Consider the following 15241-nt stretch of genomic DNA (forward strand, 5'->3'; position numbering starts at 1 on the left):
CTTTTTTATTTTTTTGTTTTGCATTTCAGTTGTGTTTTTACCTTTCTTGAGTTAGTAAAGCAGCATATGCTGAAAATGTTGCTTTTTCTTCCATCTTCAATATTAAAATGGCTACGCAGAAATTCCCCTTCACTTCATGGCAAATAGATGGGGAAACAATGGAAACAGTGACAGATTTTACTTTCTTGGCTCCAAAATCACTGCAGATGGTGACTGTAGCCATGATTTAAAAGACGCTTGCTCTTTGGATGAAAAGCTATGACAAACCTAGACAGCATATTAAAAAGCAGAAACATTATTTTGCTGACAAAAGTTTGTAACAGTGAAAGCTATGGTTTTTCCAGCAGTCATGTATGGATGTGAGAGCTGGACCATAAAGAAGGCTGAGTGCTGAAAAAATGATGTTTTTGAACTGTGGTTCTGGAGAAGACTCCTGAGAGTTCCTTGGACTGCAAGGAGATCCAACCTGTCAATCCTAAAGGAAATCAATCCTGAATATTCACTGGAAGGACTGATGTATTGAAGCAAAAGCTCCAATACTTTGGCTACCTGATGAGAAGAGCCAACTCATTAGAAATGATCCTGATGCTGGGAAAGATTGAAGGCAGGAGGAGAAGGGGATGACAGAGGATGAGATGGTTGGATGACATCACCAACTCAATGGACATGAGTTTGAGCAAGCTCCAGGAGATGGTGAAGGACAGGGAGGCCTGGCGTGCTGCAGTCCGTGGGGTCACAGAGAGTCAGACACGACTGAGTGATTGAAAAACAACAACACAGAAATTCACCAAATTGGTAAGTTTTTTAAAATGCATGCTGATATGAAGAGGTGGCAAGAATACGCAGAAGAACTATACAAAAAAGATCTTCATGACCCAGATAACCACTATGGTGTGATCACTCACGTAGAGTCAGACATTCTGGAATGCAAAGTCAAGTGGACCTTAGGAAGCATCATGATGAACAAAGCTAGTGGAGGTGATGGAGTTCCAGTTGTGTTATTTCAAATCCTAAAAGATGATGCTGTGAAAGTGCTGCACCCAATATGCCAGCAAATTTGGAAAACTCAGCAGTGGCCACAGGACTGGAAAAGGTCAGTTTTCATTCCAATCCCAAAGAAGTGCAATGCCAAAGAATGTTCAAACTACTGTACAGTTGCACTCATCTCATACGCTAGCAAAGTAATGCTCAAAATTCTCCAAGCCAGGCTTCAACAGTATGTGAACTGTGAACTTCCAGATGTTCAAGGTGGATTTAGAAAAGGAAGAAGAACCAGAGATCAAATTGCCAACATCCATTGGATCATCAAAAATGCAAAAGAGTTAAAGAAAAACATCTGCTTCTGCTTTATTGATGATGCCAAAGCCTTTGACTGTGTGGATCACAATAAACTGTGGAAAATTCTTAAAGAGATGGGAATACCAGAACATCTTACCTGCCTCCTGAGAAACCTGTATGCAGGTTAAGAAGCAACAGTTAGAACTGGACATGGAACAACAGACTGGTTCCAAATCAGGAAAGGAGTACATCAAGGCTGCATATTGTCACCCTGCTTATTTAACTTATATGCAGAGTACATCATGTGACATGCCGGGCTGGATGCAGCACAAACTGGAATCAAGATTGCTGGGAAAAATATCAATAACCTCACTTATGCAGATTACAGGAATGGCAACCCACTCCAGTACTCTTGCCTGGAAAATCCCATGGACGGAGGAGCCTGGTAGGCTACAGCCCATGGGGTTGCAAAGAGTTGGATACGGCTGAGCGACTTCACTTTCACTTTCACTTTATGGTAGAAAGTGAAGAAAAACTAAAGAGCCTCATGGTGAAAGTGATAAAGGAGAGTGAAAAAGCTGACTTAAAACTCAGCATTCAGAAAACTAAGATCACAGCATTCAGTCCCATTATTTCATGGCAAAGAGATGGGGAAACAATGGAAACAGTGAGAGACTTTATTTTCTTGGGCTCCAAAATCACTGCAGATGGTGAATGTGGCCACAAAATTAAAAGGCTCTTGCTCCTTGAAAGAAAAGTTATGACCAACATATATGACAGGATATTAAAAAGCAGAGACATTACTTTGCCAACAAAGGTTCGTCTAGTCAAAGCTATGGTTTTTCCAGTAGTCATATATGGATGTGAAAGTTGGACTATAAAGAAAGCCGAGCACTGAAGAATTGATGATTTTGAACTGTGGTGTTGGAGAAAACTCTTGAGTATCCCTTGGACTTCAAGGAGATCCAACCAGTCCATCCTAAAGGAAATCAGTTCTGAATATTCATTGAAAGGACTGATGCTGAAGCTGAAACTACAATATTTTGACCACCTGATGCAAAGAACTGACTCATTTGAAAAGACCCTGATGCTGGGAAAGATTGAAGGTGGGAGGAGAAGGGGATGACAGAGGATGAGATGGTTGGATGGCATCACAGACTCGATGGACATGAGTTTGAGTAAGCTCTGGGTGTTGGTGATGGAGAGGGAGGCCTGGCGTGCTGTAATACTTGGGGTCACAATGAGTCAGACACGACTGAGCGACTGAACTAAACTGAGCTTATAGACAGCTGTGACAATACCATCTAAGAAAAATGTTTCAAACAAAGTTCAAGACAACTACATGCTACTAGAGGTATCTTATGGAAAATAATGAAAAGTCTTTGGCCAACCCAATATTAACTACTATTATCATTCCCAAACTCTTGGGAAAGTGACCCAGAGTGCTTTGCAATATGTAGTTACCACAAATGCCATCTCATCGTCAGTGCTATCTTTCTAGCCCTGTTCCAGTCCTCTAGGATATCCTAGGAGAATGCAATTAGCCTGGTCTGATATACTTAGCAAGCGAAGGGCTCTCATGAACCCATGTTAGGTGTAGTCTTTCCATGGAAGTAAGGTGTTGAGAAACTAAGAGATATATTTCTAGCTTTTATCCTTTCTGTAATAGAATTGTGAGCTTAATTTAATATTTTCACAGTGATGGGGGCCCTGAAGTTGATGAGTGGACATAGTTTATGAGAATCATTATTTTTTAGGTAATTCACAAGGCAACTGTTATTTCAACCTCAGAACTAATATAGTGCTTGAAATCAGGATCTCAGAAATAATGCAAAGGGACACTTCTGTAAGTCTACTCCCTCCCTGTGAGATAAATCTTTATTACAGTAAAATCCAAAATCCTGAAGAGTCCTTGCAGAAGATTACACCAAAATTACACTCCTTCATTCTTCCTGAGGAATTTAATTCCAATCCAGGTCCCTGGGAGGACCCAGAAAACAGGTGAGTATGAGAGATCCAAGAGCAAGTTGAATCTCAAGGTTGGGGATGCCTTTCCAAGGCAGTGTATGTTCATGTGTTCATGCATGAATGTGTATGTGGATGTATGTGTGTAAACTCAACCTCTCTGAGGCATCCTGGGCAGTAACCATGCCTTCACTTATTACTCCTACAAGTTAAATACGTAGCCAGATGAAGAGCACCTTCTCCCTCTCTCCTCCATATTTTATGCTAGTCTATCCAAATGAAATCAGATTGAAATGAGCATCAGGAAGCTCCCGGGTGCCTTTAGTGGTTAAGATTCCAGACTTTCACTGCCGTGGCCTGGGTTCAATCCCTGGTCGGGGAACTGAGATCCCACAAGCCATGCGGCCAAAAGAAAAGAAAAAAAGGAAAAGAAATGAACATCCACTTTATGGAGAGTAAGATGCATGCCTGTAGGAAGCTGGGTGTGTGAGCAAAAGAGACATTGTTACCAGGCAACCAGTTTGGTTCAGCCCTAGTTTCCTTGGTGATGATGGAGTGAGGGTGTGAGGGTGGTCTGTTTTATATAAAGACTCCAGTTCTTCCTCCTCCTTCCCTCCTTCCCTCTTTCTCCTTCTTAGGAAAAGTTGGAATGCATCTTCTCTTAGCCATTCTCTCCTTGCATCACTGCCCATTTTCCAGTCTTTGGGTTTGGAATCAGACACAGGTTCAAATTACAAAAGAGCCTCTGCTACTTACTAGCTGTGTGCCTCTCAGCAAGTTATTTGCCTCTATAAACTACAGGCTCTTAATCTCCGAAATGTATATAAAAATGAGACAATGTATGTCACCCACTTAGCACAAAGTTTGACAAAAAATTATTAGTTAAGATCAGTAGAAGCAAATTGCTTCGAGTTGGTAAGTCTCAGAAATGGCTGTGGCCATCATTTTCTCAGAGCACTGTTTGGTGCTGGTGGTGAGGTTCTTGGAAATAAGGTTGAGGATGGGAGGGAAAACATAAGATGGAGATACACAGAAGCATTGATTTCTCTTCCTTACCCCCTCATTTATTCTCAGTTGGAGAAGCCTTTCCCTATTGAAAAAAGGAACGTGAATCATCCCATCCAGGAGGGAGAGAGGCAAGCTTGGCAGCTATTACTAAACAGTCACTAATGCTAGGAAAACCTCCTTGCTTACCGTGGACATCAATGACTGTGAGGGCCCCGAGGGTGAGCCGAGCTCCACTGCTCAGCTTCCCTCGCACCAGCTGAACAATCTGTGCAATCTGATCATTGCTCTTCTTCAGAAAATCCTGGCAGGGGCACAGGAGGGAACAACATGTTAAGCTGTATTCTCCTGGTAATCCCTTTTCTGGAATGACACCATCCACACTCCATGGTCCAAACCAGACTCCTAGATGTCATCCCTCAATCTCCCTTTCCCTCAGCCCCAGTCATTAACCTCCAGACAAATTTCAAAAGCATAATGCTAACTGAAAGAAGTCAGATTTGAAAGTCTAGACACTGTATGGTTTTACTTTTATAAAGTTGTGGACAAGATAAAACTATAGGGGCATAAAACAGAAGGGTACTTGCCGAAGGCTCAGAATAGTGACTACAAAGGGCAAGAGGAAAATTTTAGGGTGTGTGGAACTGTTCTGTATCTTGACTGTGATGATGACTACACAAATGTATGTGTTTGTCAAAACTCAGAAACACACTCAAAAGGATGAATTTTACAATATATATAAATTTGGCAGTAAGCCAGAATTAACAAAAATAACTGAAACTCTTTTAGATTAGACAAAGGAAACATGAAAACTAAATGTAATTCTGGATTGGATCCTAAACCAGACAAAAAGATGAGTTTAAAAGGTTAAATAATAATATTGTATCAAGGTTGTTGGATATTGTACTGTGGTTATGTAAGATGTTAGTATGTTAATACACCTGGATGAAGGGTGTATGGGAATTCTTTGTATTATTTTTGCAGCCTTATTTGCCAGTCTGACATTATTTCAAAACAAGTTAAACAATAAAAATGAATGGAGAACATATGAGACCACCCTACGCTCATCTCACCTTCCTTCCTTTTTTGTTATGTGCTTCTGGGCAAATTATTTTAACCCTCTGTGCCTCAGTCTCCTCATCTGTCACATCTAGATAATTAAAGCTATTCTTCAAGTGATTTTGAGGAGTAAGACCCTGATGCTGGGAAAGATTAAAGGCAGAAGAAGAGGGTGACAGATGATGAGATGGTCGAATGGCATCACTGACTCAGTGGTCACGAGTTTTAGCAAACTCCAGAAGATTGTGAAGGGCAGGGAAGCCTGGCGTGCTGCAGTCCACGAGGTCACAAAGAGTTGGACAGGACTTAGCAACTGAATGACAACAAATGTAAAGCACTTGGCACAATGTCTGGTATGAATAAAGTGTCCAGTAAATAGTGGTGGTTATTATTAATTATAATATTCTTAACACATAGCAAAAAAAAGTCTTTTAAAAATATTTATTTGTTTGGCTGCACAAGGTCTTAGTTGAAGCATGTGGGTACTTTAGTTGCAGGATGTGGGATCTTTAGTTGCAGCATGCGAGATCTAGGTCCTTAACCAGGGATCGAACCTGGGCCTCCTGCATTGGAGGCATAGAGTCTTAACCACTGGACCACTAGGGAATTTTTGATGTATCCCTGTTGCCCTTGGTATGTCTGCAGTCCACTGGGGATAGAACTGTCCTCCACATCTCTGTTAACCACACACATCACACAGCAATTCTGGACCAAATTTCCCTTAGTTGCTGGAACGCACCGTGCTTTTCGTTGTCAGATTTTTGCACATTTTGGTCTCTCTCTCTCTCATGCTCTTCCTCCTAATCTGTGCTTGACAACTCCCTATTTATATTCTATGTCTCCTCTTAGACTCTGTTTTTCTGGGACATCTTACCCTCTCTTACTTTTAGTTTTCTCCTTCCTTTCCATGATTTCTGGATCCATGTACTTTCCTTATCACAGTTTGATAAAAGAGCCTTTTTAAAAAAATCTTTCTCACTTGACTGTAAATCCATGTCAAGGACAATGACTGTTTGATTCACTTCTAATTCCTTTCCCTAGCAAAGTTCCAGTTGCAGATGTCAAACAAATATTTGTTAAATGAACAATGGATCGGTGATAGATGGAGGGACAGAAATTCTGTACCAACAACTTTAGGATGCCACAGCACATCATTCAGCATGCATGGTACTCCAGAGCTTGAGTGTGTGATGGGAAGCATTCTATTCTGTACAGGTAGGAAATTGTAGCACACAGACACAGTCGCAAAAGTCAGAATTTTCAGTGTTTCTAAGGTTTTAAAAATTTACATAAAAGCAGTTTTCAAGTGTAAAGTGCAACACATCTATTAGGAATTATGAACAATAAATCTGTAAAAAGTGCAGCTGCTTGTTGTTCAGTCACTCAGTCATGTCCGACTCTTTGTGACCCCGTGGACTGCAGCACACCAGGTTTCCCTGTCCTTCACTATCTCCCTGAGTTTGCTCAAACTCATGGCCATTGAGTCAGTGAAGTCATCCAACCATCTCATCCTCTGTCACCCCTTCTTTTCTTGCCCTCAATCTTTCCCAACATCAGGGTCTTTTCCAATGAGTTAGCTCTTTGCATTAGGTGGCCAAAGTACTGGAGTTTCAGCTTCAGCATCAGTCCTTCCAAAGAATATTCAGGGTTAATTTCCTTCAGGGTTGACTGGTTTGATCTCCTTCCAGTTCAACAGACTCTCAAGAGTCTTCTCCAACACCACAATTTGAAAGCACCAATTCTTTGGTGCTCAGTCTTCTTTATGGTCCAACTCTCACATCCGTACATGACCAGTGGAAAAACCATAGCTTTGATATGCAGACCTTTGCTGGCAAAGTGATGTCTGTTTTTTAATATGCTATGTCTAATTTGCCATAGCTTTACTTCCAAGAAGCAAGTGTCTTTTAATTTCATGACTACAGTCACTGTCTGCAGTGATTTTGGAGTCCCAAAAAATAAAGTCTGTCACTCTTTCCATTTTTTCCCCATCTATTTGCCATGAAGTGAAGGGACAGATGTCATGATCTTAGTTTCTTGAATGTTGAGTTTTAAGCCAGCTTTTTCACTCTGGTCTTTCACCTTCATCAAGAGGCTTTTTAGTTCCTATTCACTTTCTGCAGTTAAAGTAGTATCTGCATATCTGAGGGCTGGTGATATTTCTCCCAGAAATCTTGATTCCAGCTAGATTCCAGTTGTCTAGCCAGGGATTTCATATGATGTACTCTGCATATAAGTTAACTAAGCAGGGTGACAATATACAGCCTTGACAGACTCCTTTCTCAATTTTGAACCAGTTCGTTGTCCCATGTCCTGTTTTAAGTGTTGCTCCCTGACCTGCACACAGGTTTCTCAGGAGACAGGTAAAGTGGCCTGGTATTCCCATCTCTTTAAGAATTTTCCACAGTTTGTTGTGATCCACATAGTCAAAAGCTTTAGCATAATCAGTGATGCAGAAGTAGATATTGCTTTCGGAACTGCATTGCTTTTTCTATGATCCAGCAGATATTGGCAATTTCATCTCTGGTTCCTTTGCCTTTTTTAAACCCTGCTTGTACATCTGGAAGTTCTGATTTCATGTACTGCTGAAGCCTAGGTTGAAGAATTTTGTGCATAATCCTACTAGTATGTGAAATGAGTGCAACTATACAGTTATTTGAACATTCTTTGGCATCACCTTTCTTTTGGATTTGAATGAAAACTGATCTTTTTCAGTCCTGTGGCCACTGCTGAGTTTTCCAAATTTGCTGGCATATTGAGTGCAGTACTTCAACACCATCATCTTTCAGGATTTGAACTAGCTCAGCTGGAATTCCATCACCTCCATTAGCTTTGCTGGTAGCAATGCTTCCCAAGGCCCACTTGAATTCACACTCCAGGATGTCTGGATCTAGTTGAGTGGCCATACCACTGTGGTTATCTGAGTCATTAAAATCTTTTTTGTACAGTTCTGTGTATTCTTGCCACTTCTTCTTAATCTCTTCTCCTTCTCTTAGGTCCTTGCTGTTTCTGTCCTTTATTGTGCCCATCTTTGCATGAAATTTCCCCTTGGTATCTCCAATTTTCTTGGGGAGATCTTTACTCTTCCCGATTCTGCTGCTTTCCGCTATTTCTTTTCATGGTTTACCTAAGAAGGCTTTCTTACCTCTCCTTGCTATTGTCTAGAACTCTGTATCTTTCCTTTTCTCCTTTGCCATTCCCTTCTCTTCTTTCTCAGCTATTTGTAAGGCCTTCTCAGACAACTACTTTGCCTTCTTGCATTTCTTTTTCTTGGGGATGGTTTTGGTCACCACCTCCTATACAATGTTATGAACCTCCGTCCATAGTTCTTCAGGCACTATGTCTGCCAGAACTAATTCCTTGATTTATTTGTCACCTCCACTGTATAATTGTAAGGGATTTGATCTAGGTTATACCTGAATGGCTAGTGGTTTTCTCTACTTTCTTCAATTTAAGCCTGAATTTGGCAATAAGGAGTTCGATCCAAGCCACAGTTAGCTCCCGGTCGTGTTTTTGCTGACTATACAGAGCTTCTCCATCTTCAACTACAAAGAATATAATCAATCTGATTTTGGTATTGACCATCTGGTGATGTCCATGTGTAGAGTCATTTCTTGTGTTGTTGGAAGACAGTGTTTGCTATGACCAGTGTGTTCTCTTGGCAAAACTCTGTTAGCTTTGCCCTGCTTCATTTTGTACTCCAAGGTCAAACTTGCCTGTTAGTCCAGGTATCTCTTGACTTCCTACTTCTGCATTCCAGTCCCCTATGATGCAAAGGACATCTTTTTTTTGGTGTTAGTCTTGTAGGTCTTCATAGAACTTTTTAACGTAGCTTCTTTGGCATCAGTGGTTGGTGCATAAACTTGCATTACTATAATGTTAAATGGTTTGTTGGAAATGAACTGAGGTCATTCTGTCATTTTTGAGACTGCATCCAAATACTGCATTTTGGACTTTTTTGTTGACTATGAGGGGTATTCCATTTCTTCTAAGGAATTCTTTCCCACCGTAGTAGATATAAAGGTCATCTGAATTAAATTCATGCATTCCCATCCATTTTAGTTCACTGATTCCTGAAATGTTGATGTTCACTGTTGCCATCTCCCTCTTGACGAAATCCACTTTACCTTGATTCATGGACCTAACATTCCAGGTCCTTTGCAATATTGTTCTTTACAGCATGGGACTTTACTTTCACCCCCAGACACATCCACAATTGAATGAAATTTCTACTTTGGCCCAGCCTCTTCCTTCTTTTATGGAGTTGTTTTTCCACTCTTCCCTAGTAGCATATTGGACACCTACTGACCTGGGGGAGGTGGGGTGCTTATCTTCCAGAGTCATCTTTTTGCCTTTTCATTTTGTTCATGGGGTTCTCAAGGCAAGAATACTGAAGTGGTTTGCCATTCCTTTCTTCAAGGTACCATATTTTATCAGGCCTTGACTAGCAAGGACATGCCCTTCAGCCACTCCATGGAGCTGGATGATGCCTGGTGTCCTGGTTGTCCCACCGCTGGTCCATGTTTAGTGTGTAGACCTGCACAGGCTGGAGGGTGTCTATTGATGTGCTGCCAGGGGGGCGGAGCCAAGGACCTGCTGGAGTTGCTAGGAGTGGGCTAGAGCTTTCTACAGAAGGCTAGAGCCAAGGTTGGAGGATGCCCAGGAGTGGAGGGCTCCCTGGCCTTGCTTCTGCTGCTGGCCAACCTGGGGACAATCTGCTGCCTGCATGGCCCACAGCTGGCCAAGCTCTGGCCCCTCCTTTCCTCCCCTCCAGTTCCTCGACATTATTATCCAGGCTCAGCAAGCCTGGCTGCCCAGAGGGGTGTGCGCATTGCTTCTTGGACTCCTGCCCCATCGTGCTAGGAATTTGGGGCACTGGTTACTACCCTGCTCCTGCCTTGACTTCCCCCATGATCCCTCCCCCATGATCCCATGCTTCCCTTGCCAAAAGTTGCAACTTGGTCAAATACTAATGTTCTAATTTTAATGTATAAAGCAAAATATAGCAAATTAAAATATATTCTGGCTCCCAGATAATCATATATAGCGGGAATAACAGGAAATCTGATGTGATAATCATAGAAAATTACACCATGGTAAAAATGTTGAGAATGGGGTTACCATTTACTCAGTCAAAAAATATTTATCAAGCAACTACTTGGCAGTGCAATAACCCCCTGAGATATAATAATGAGCAAACCAGACATGGCCTTTTCCCTGTGGGGTTTATAACCTATGATCTTAATACTGAATAACTTACCAGCATCTCACTTAACCCAACAGTAGTAAGGTGTGGTGGTATAATTCCTTTCATTTTATAGACAAGGAGACTGAGACTCAGGTTAGGCAACTTGCCCATGGTCACATAGCTAACAGGTGAAGGTATCAGAAGTTGAACTTAAGTCCATCTAGGTCCTGAACTCTCAAGTATAGGCATTAGTGGCAGAGTTAAGGGGAAATATGTGTGTCTGGATCTGAAGATAAGCAGGACCTGAGTATTCATGGTTTCAAGAGAAAGCTGAAGAAAAAGCTAGAGGTGGGTGAGTGTTGGACTGGGGGTGGTAAAAAGGGATATGGTGGAGGAAGAAGAGAGGAAAACAGGGCCAGGTGGCTTCTTGGCACAGGAAAAAGATGAAGAGGTCTCTGTTGGTAGAAATTCTGCCAGGTTGGCACTTGGAAGGAAAGGCTGATAACAGTTAAGATCCTTTAGCCTAAAATTTCTGCCTAGGAAGAAATGTGAGAGTTCCTGCACTACAGAACTTGAGGATAGTCCTAATTCCAGACATGTGTCCTGAAGAAAACCCTGACTTCTGTGACACCAAGGGCTTGTTTATTTTTTCTTTAGAAAAATGGCACTCTAATTATATGTCATTCAAATAATAATCTAGCTTAAATCTCCTCTATAAGCTTCATGACAGGCTCACTTACCGGTAGGGTTTTTTCAATCAGGGCTTGGGAAACCTCCTTGGTCCAAAAGATGGAGGAGACACAGATAACCACCTGGCCAGGCCACTGCAAGACCCACTGATTACGCAGGACCTGGGAAAGTGCAGGAGGGCAGTTTGCAGGGTCAGTTCATCTTGTGTGATTTAAACTGACTTCCTAAAATATCCACCACGATCTTATCCCCTCAACAAAACCAAAAGTCATCCCCAGCCTCAAAGGTTACATACAAGTCTTAACATTTCTGGGATTATTGATTTATGTCTTCTTCCCTGAATTTGATAAAAAAGAAAAGGATCCTCACCAACAATTTCATTAATTCCATCACCTACAAATTGGTACTTGCCATCTACATCTACAAAGATTAATTATGAGCTGCAGCAGCTGCTGACCTTCAACACTGTTCCAAAAGGAGCTCACGGTGGAGATCAGGAATAAGTCACTCTATGCTCTGGGAAAAACTGGCAGAATAGGTCTTTAGATAGATATTTTCAGAAGATGATTTTATGAGCCGAATTCTTGCAAATCCTCTTATCTAGAAAAACACTAAAATCCTTCATGGTGGTATCTGCTCCTTGTGATTAGCAGTCACCTTCATGAGACTAGAAAAAACCTTCTGTAAATAATGTGCTTGATTGTGCATACTCCCCCTTCACCAAAATCACATATACACTGACCTTCCCTCCTTTACCTCTTTGGAGCAGTTTCTCAGAGGTGTCTGAAATGCTGTCTTCTGGCTATAGTCTTCATTTTGCCCCTAAGAAAACTTAGCTCACAACTCTCACAGTAACAGGGATAGAGTACAGGGAGAAGGTAGGTGATTAAATAGTTAATCCCACTAGGGGATTGTAAGTAGAATAAATATGGGAGACCCCTGTAAGTTAGTGAGTATGCAAGAAAGCAGGTTCGCTTCACTACAAGAGGAAGCAGCTTGTTTAGCAACAAAACCATGCAACAGAAGCATGAGACATGACCCCAGACAATAAAACAATGGGGGCAGGAGAGCCACACCTTTCCCAGTGAACTCAGTGCGTTAACGACCCCTAGGCCATGCTCTCTGCATGCACAAAAACAATAATTTGTGGGGCTAGCTTGGTCACGTAGGGACAAGAAAACTCTCCCTGCCCAACTTGAAGGAGAAGCTCATGATGGAAGCACAATGTCTACTTGAAAAAGACAAAGAAATTCTTCCTTTACCCACTTTTTCTTTGATTATGACACTAGCCCTGTAGGTTCTTGGGGCATGGTATCCTCTTGCCCGCCCACTTGTAAGCCTCACAAGCATCTTATTCTAATAAATCACTTTTTACCTATCACTTTGCTTCTTGCTAAGTTTTTTTCCTATGCTGAGACAGAAAGGACTATGGAAATGGAGCTCTTTTCAATGTTATGCATTCTTTTCAATCAATAACTCTTTTTTTTTTTTTAATGCTCCCATCTAGGGATTTTACATAGTTATAATCAAGGTGTTGTTCAAAAAGTATTTATATAACTACTCTTTTTGATAGCTACATAATATTGCAATACTGCCCCACAATTTTCATAGCCATGACATCCCCCAACTTTTTTAAACTTCTCTGTAAATAGATAGAAATTATCCACAGATAGGCAAGTTATGGCTTGAGAGCCATGTCTGAAGTTAGGTTGTAACACAGTCAGGCCATTGTTGAACCTATCATCTAAGCATGCTTTTGCACTACAAAGGCAAGGATAAATAGTTGTGACTGGTGTATACTGCAGAGTGAAAATCATTTGCCATCTGGCCCTTTACAGAAAAAACTTGTCTGGCTATAGATGCAACTGCGTGAAATAACTTCATGCAGGTAGCCATTTTTCTTTAACTTAATTTTTGATTTATAATGTATCAGGGGACAAAGGACTTGGTTTTCCATTTACAATACAAATACTACTGAGAGAGGCAACAGTGTCAGTCCTGGGTACATCAGTGGGAAGGTGTTAATTGAATATTCCTTTCTTTAATGGAAAAAGTCCTGGGGGTAGGGGTGGGGGCCTCAAAGTGAGAAACACTTAAAATAGAGGAGACTAAAGATCTAGTTAACTTTTTCACTCTCCTCTGTCAACTTTCATCAAGAGGCTCTTCAGTTCTTCTTCGCTTTCTGCCATAAGGGTTCACGGGGTTCTAAAGGCAAGAATAATGAAGTGGTTTACCATTTCCTTCTCCAGTGGACCATGTTTTGTCAGAACTCTCCACTGTGACCCATCTGTCTTGGGTGGCCCTACATGGCATGGCTCATAGTTTCATTGTTAGACAAGGCTATGGTCTGTGTGATCTGTTTGATTAGTTTTCTGTGATTGTGGTTTTCATTCTGTCTGCCCTCTGATGGATAAGGATAAGAGGCTTACAGAAGGTTCCTGCTGGGAGGCTCCTTGGAAGAAGAGCTATGACCAACCTAGACGCAGTCTAAAAAGCAGAGACATTACTTTGCCAACAAAGGTCCATCTAGTCAAAGCTATGGTTTTTCCAGTAGTCATGTATGGATATGAGAGTTGGACTATAAAGAAAGCTGAGCACTGAAGAATTAATGCTTTTGAACTGTGCTGTTAGAGAAGACTCTTGAGAGTCCCTTGGACTGCAAGGAGATCAAACCACTAAATCCTAAAGGAAATCACTCCTAAATATTCACTGGAAGGACTGATGCTGAAGCTGAAGCTCCAACACTTTGGCTATCTGATATGAAGAAATGACTCACTGGAAAAGACCCTGATACTGGGTGAGGTTGAAGGAAGGAGGAGAAGGGGACGACAGAAGGTGAGATGGTTGGATGGCATCACCGACTGGATGGACATGAGTTTGAGCAAGCTCCAGGAGTTGGTGATAGACAGGGAAGCCTGCATGCTGCAGTCCATGGGATCATAAAGAGTCAGACACGACTGAGCAACTGAACTGAAAGATCCAGTCTGCCAACATTAAACTTAACAGTAATTGTGACAGGCTCTTTTCCCTTATGCCTTCTGTTACACAAGTCACCTAAAGTTTTGGGAGCTAAATGAGTTGTGCCCTTTGGAGTGTCAACTACAAATTGCCATTTGCCATCTACCTCTATATGGATTAAATCATGTGCTGCTGCAGTTGCTGATTTTCAACATCCCCTAAAAGGAGTTCAGGGTGGAGAGCAGAAATGAGGGACTCTGTGCTCTGAGAAGAACTTGCAGCACAGGTTTTCAGACAGACATTTTCAGAAGCCATTTTTATTAGCTCAATTCTTACATCTCCTTACATCTAGAAAAGCACTAATACCCTTCATGGTGACGAGTGCTCCTTGTGACTAGCAGAAACCTGAAAAAATATGTGCTTGATTGCATGCATTCCCCCTTCACCAAAATTACATGTATATTGACCTGCCCCCTACCTCTATGGCGCAATTTCTCAGAGCTATCTGAAGTGTTGTTTCCCAGACTATAGTCGTCTTGTTGCCCCAAATAAAACTTAACTTGCAATTTTCACATTATGCAATTTTTTAAAAGTAAACAGGGCATGTGTAATGTTAATGAAAAACCTAGGGGAGGGGATGCCTAATTAGGAAGGGGCTCTAAATAAACCTCTTGCCATCAATTATTTTCACAGAAAGGACTGGCCCACAGCAATCAAAGGGTTCCGGCTCATAGGATATACTGGTATGGGCTGCTTATAACTGTAAACCTTTTGTGTTCAGAACTATATATACTGCCCCAGGATTTATAGGGAAAAAAAAAAGAGGCACAGAGGGGTCAGGTGTTACTTATCAGGAGAGGGATGGGTTTTAGTGGAAGACAGGCTTCCATTTAACCTTGTCCCCCAAATTTTTCTTGGTGTACCAACACCCTGGCTTGTGTATCTCAGTTTGCATTTACCTGGACATATGCTTCAATCCCAAGTTTAATAACTTCCTGCATACTGGCAAGCATCATCTGTTCCACCTGCTGGAGCCATTTTTCCACCATGCCCTGCAGGTTGAGACAGACAGAGAGGCAGTGACAGTTAAACAAGCCTGGC

The 15241-nt window shown here is 41.6% G+C and overlaps 1 protein-coding gene and 1 non-coding gene across 2 annotated transcripts in view; both read right to left on the bottom strand.

Annotated features, from left to right (window-relative positions):
- DNAH3 (dynein axonemal heavy chain 3) overlaps nt 1-15241 on the bottom strand; it is a 233517-nt gene that overhangs the window by 137644 nt on the left and 80632 nt on the right. Inside the window, exons 25-27 of the mRNA XM_043456022.1 lie at nt 15100-15192; nt 11233-11343; nt 4438-4552 (exon numbers count right to left, since the gene is read on the bottom strand). Of these exons, the coding sequence (XP_043311957.1) occupies nt 4438-4552; nt 11233-11343; nt 15100-15192 (319 nt within the window). The remainder of the gene's footprint in view (nt 1-4437; nt 4553-11232; nt 11344-15099; nt 15193-15241) is intronic.
- TRNAW-CCA lies at nt 5841-5913 on the bottom strand. The gene has a single exon. It is a non-coding gene; the product is annotated as a tRNA-Trp (tRNA).

The sequence above is a fragment of the Cervus canadensis genome, chromosome 32 (genome assembly GCF_019320065.1).
Source record: "Cervus canadensis isolate Bull #8, Minnesota chromosome 32, ASM1932006v1, whole genome shotgun sequence".
NCBI classification, from domain to species: Eukaryota; Metazoa; Chordata; class Mammalia; order Artiodactyla; family Cervidae; genus Cervus; species Cervus canadensis.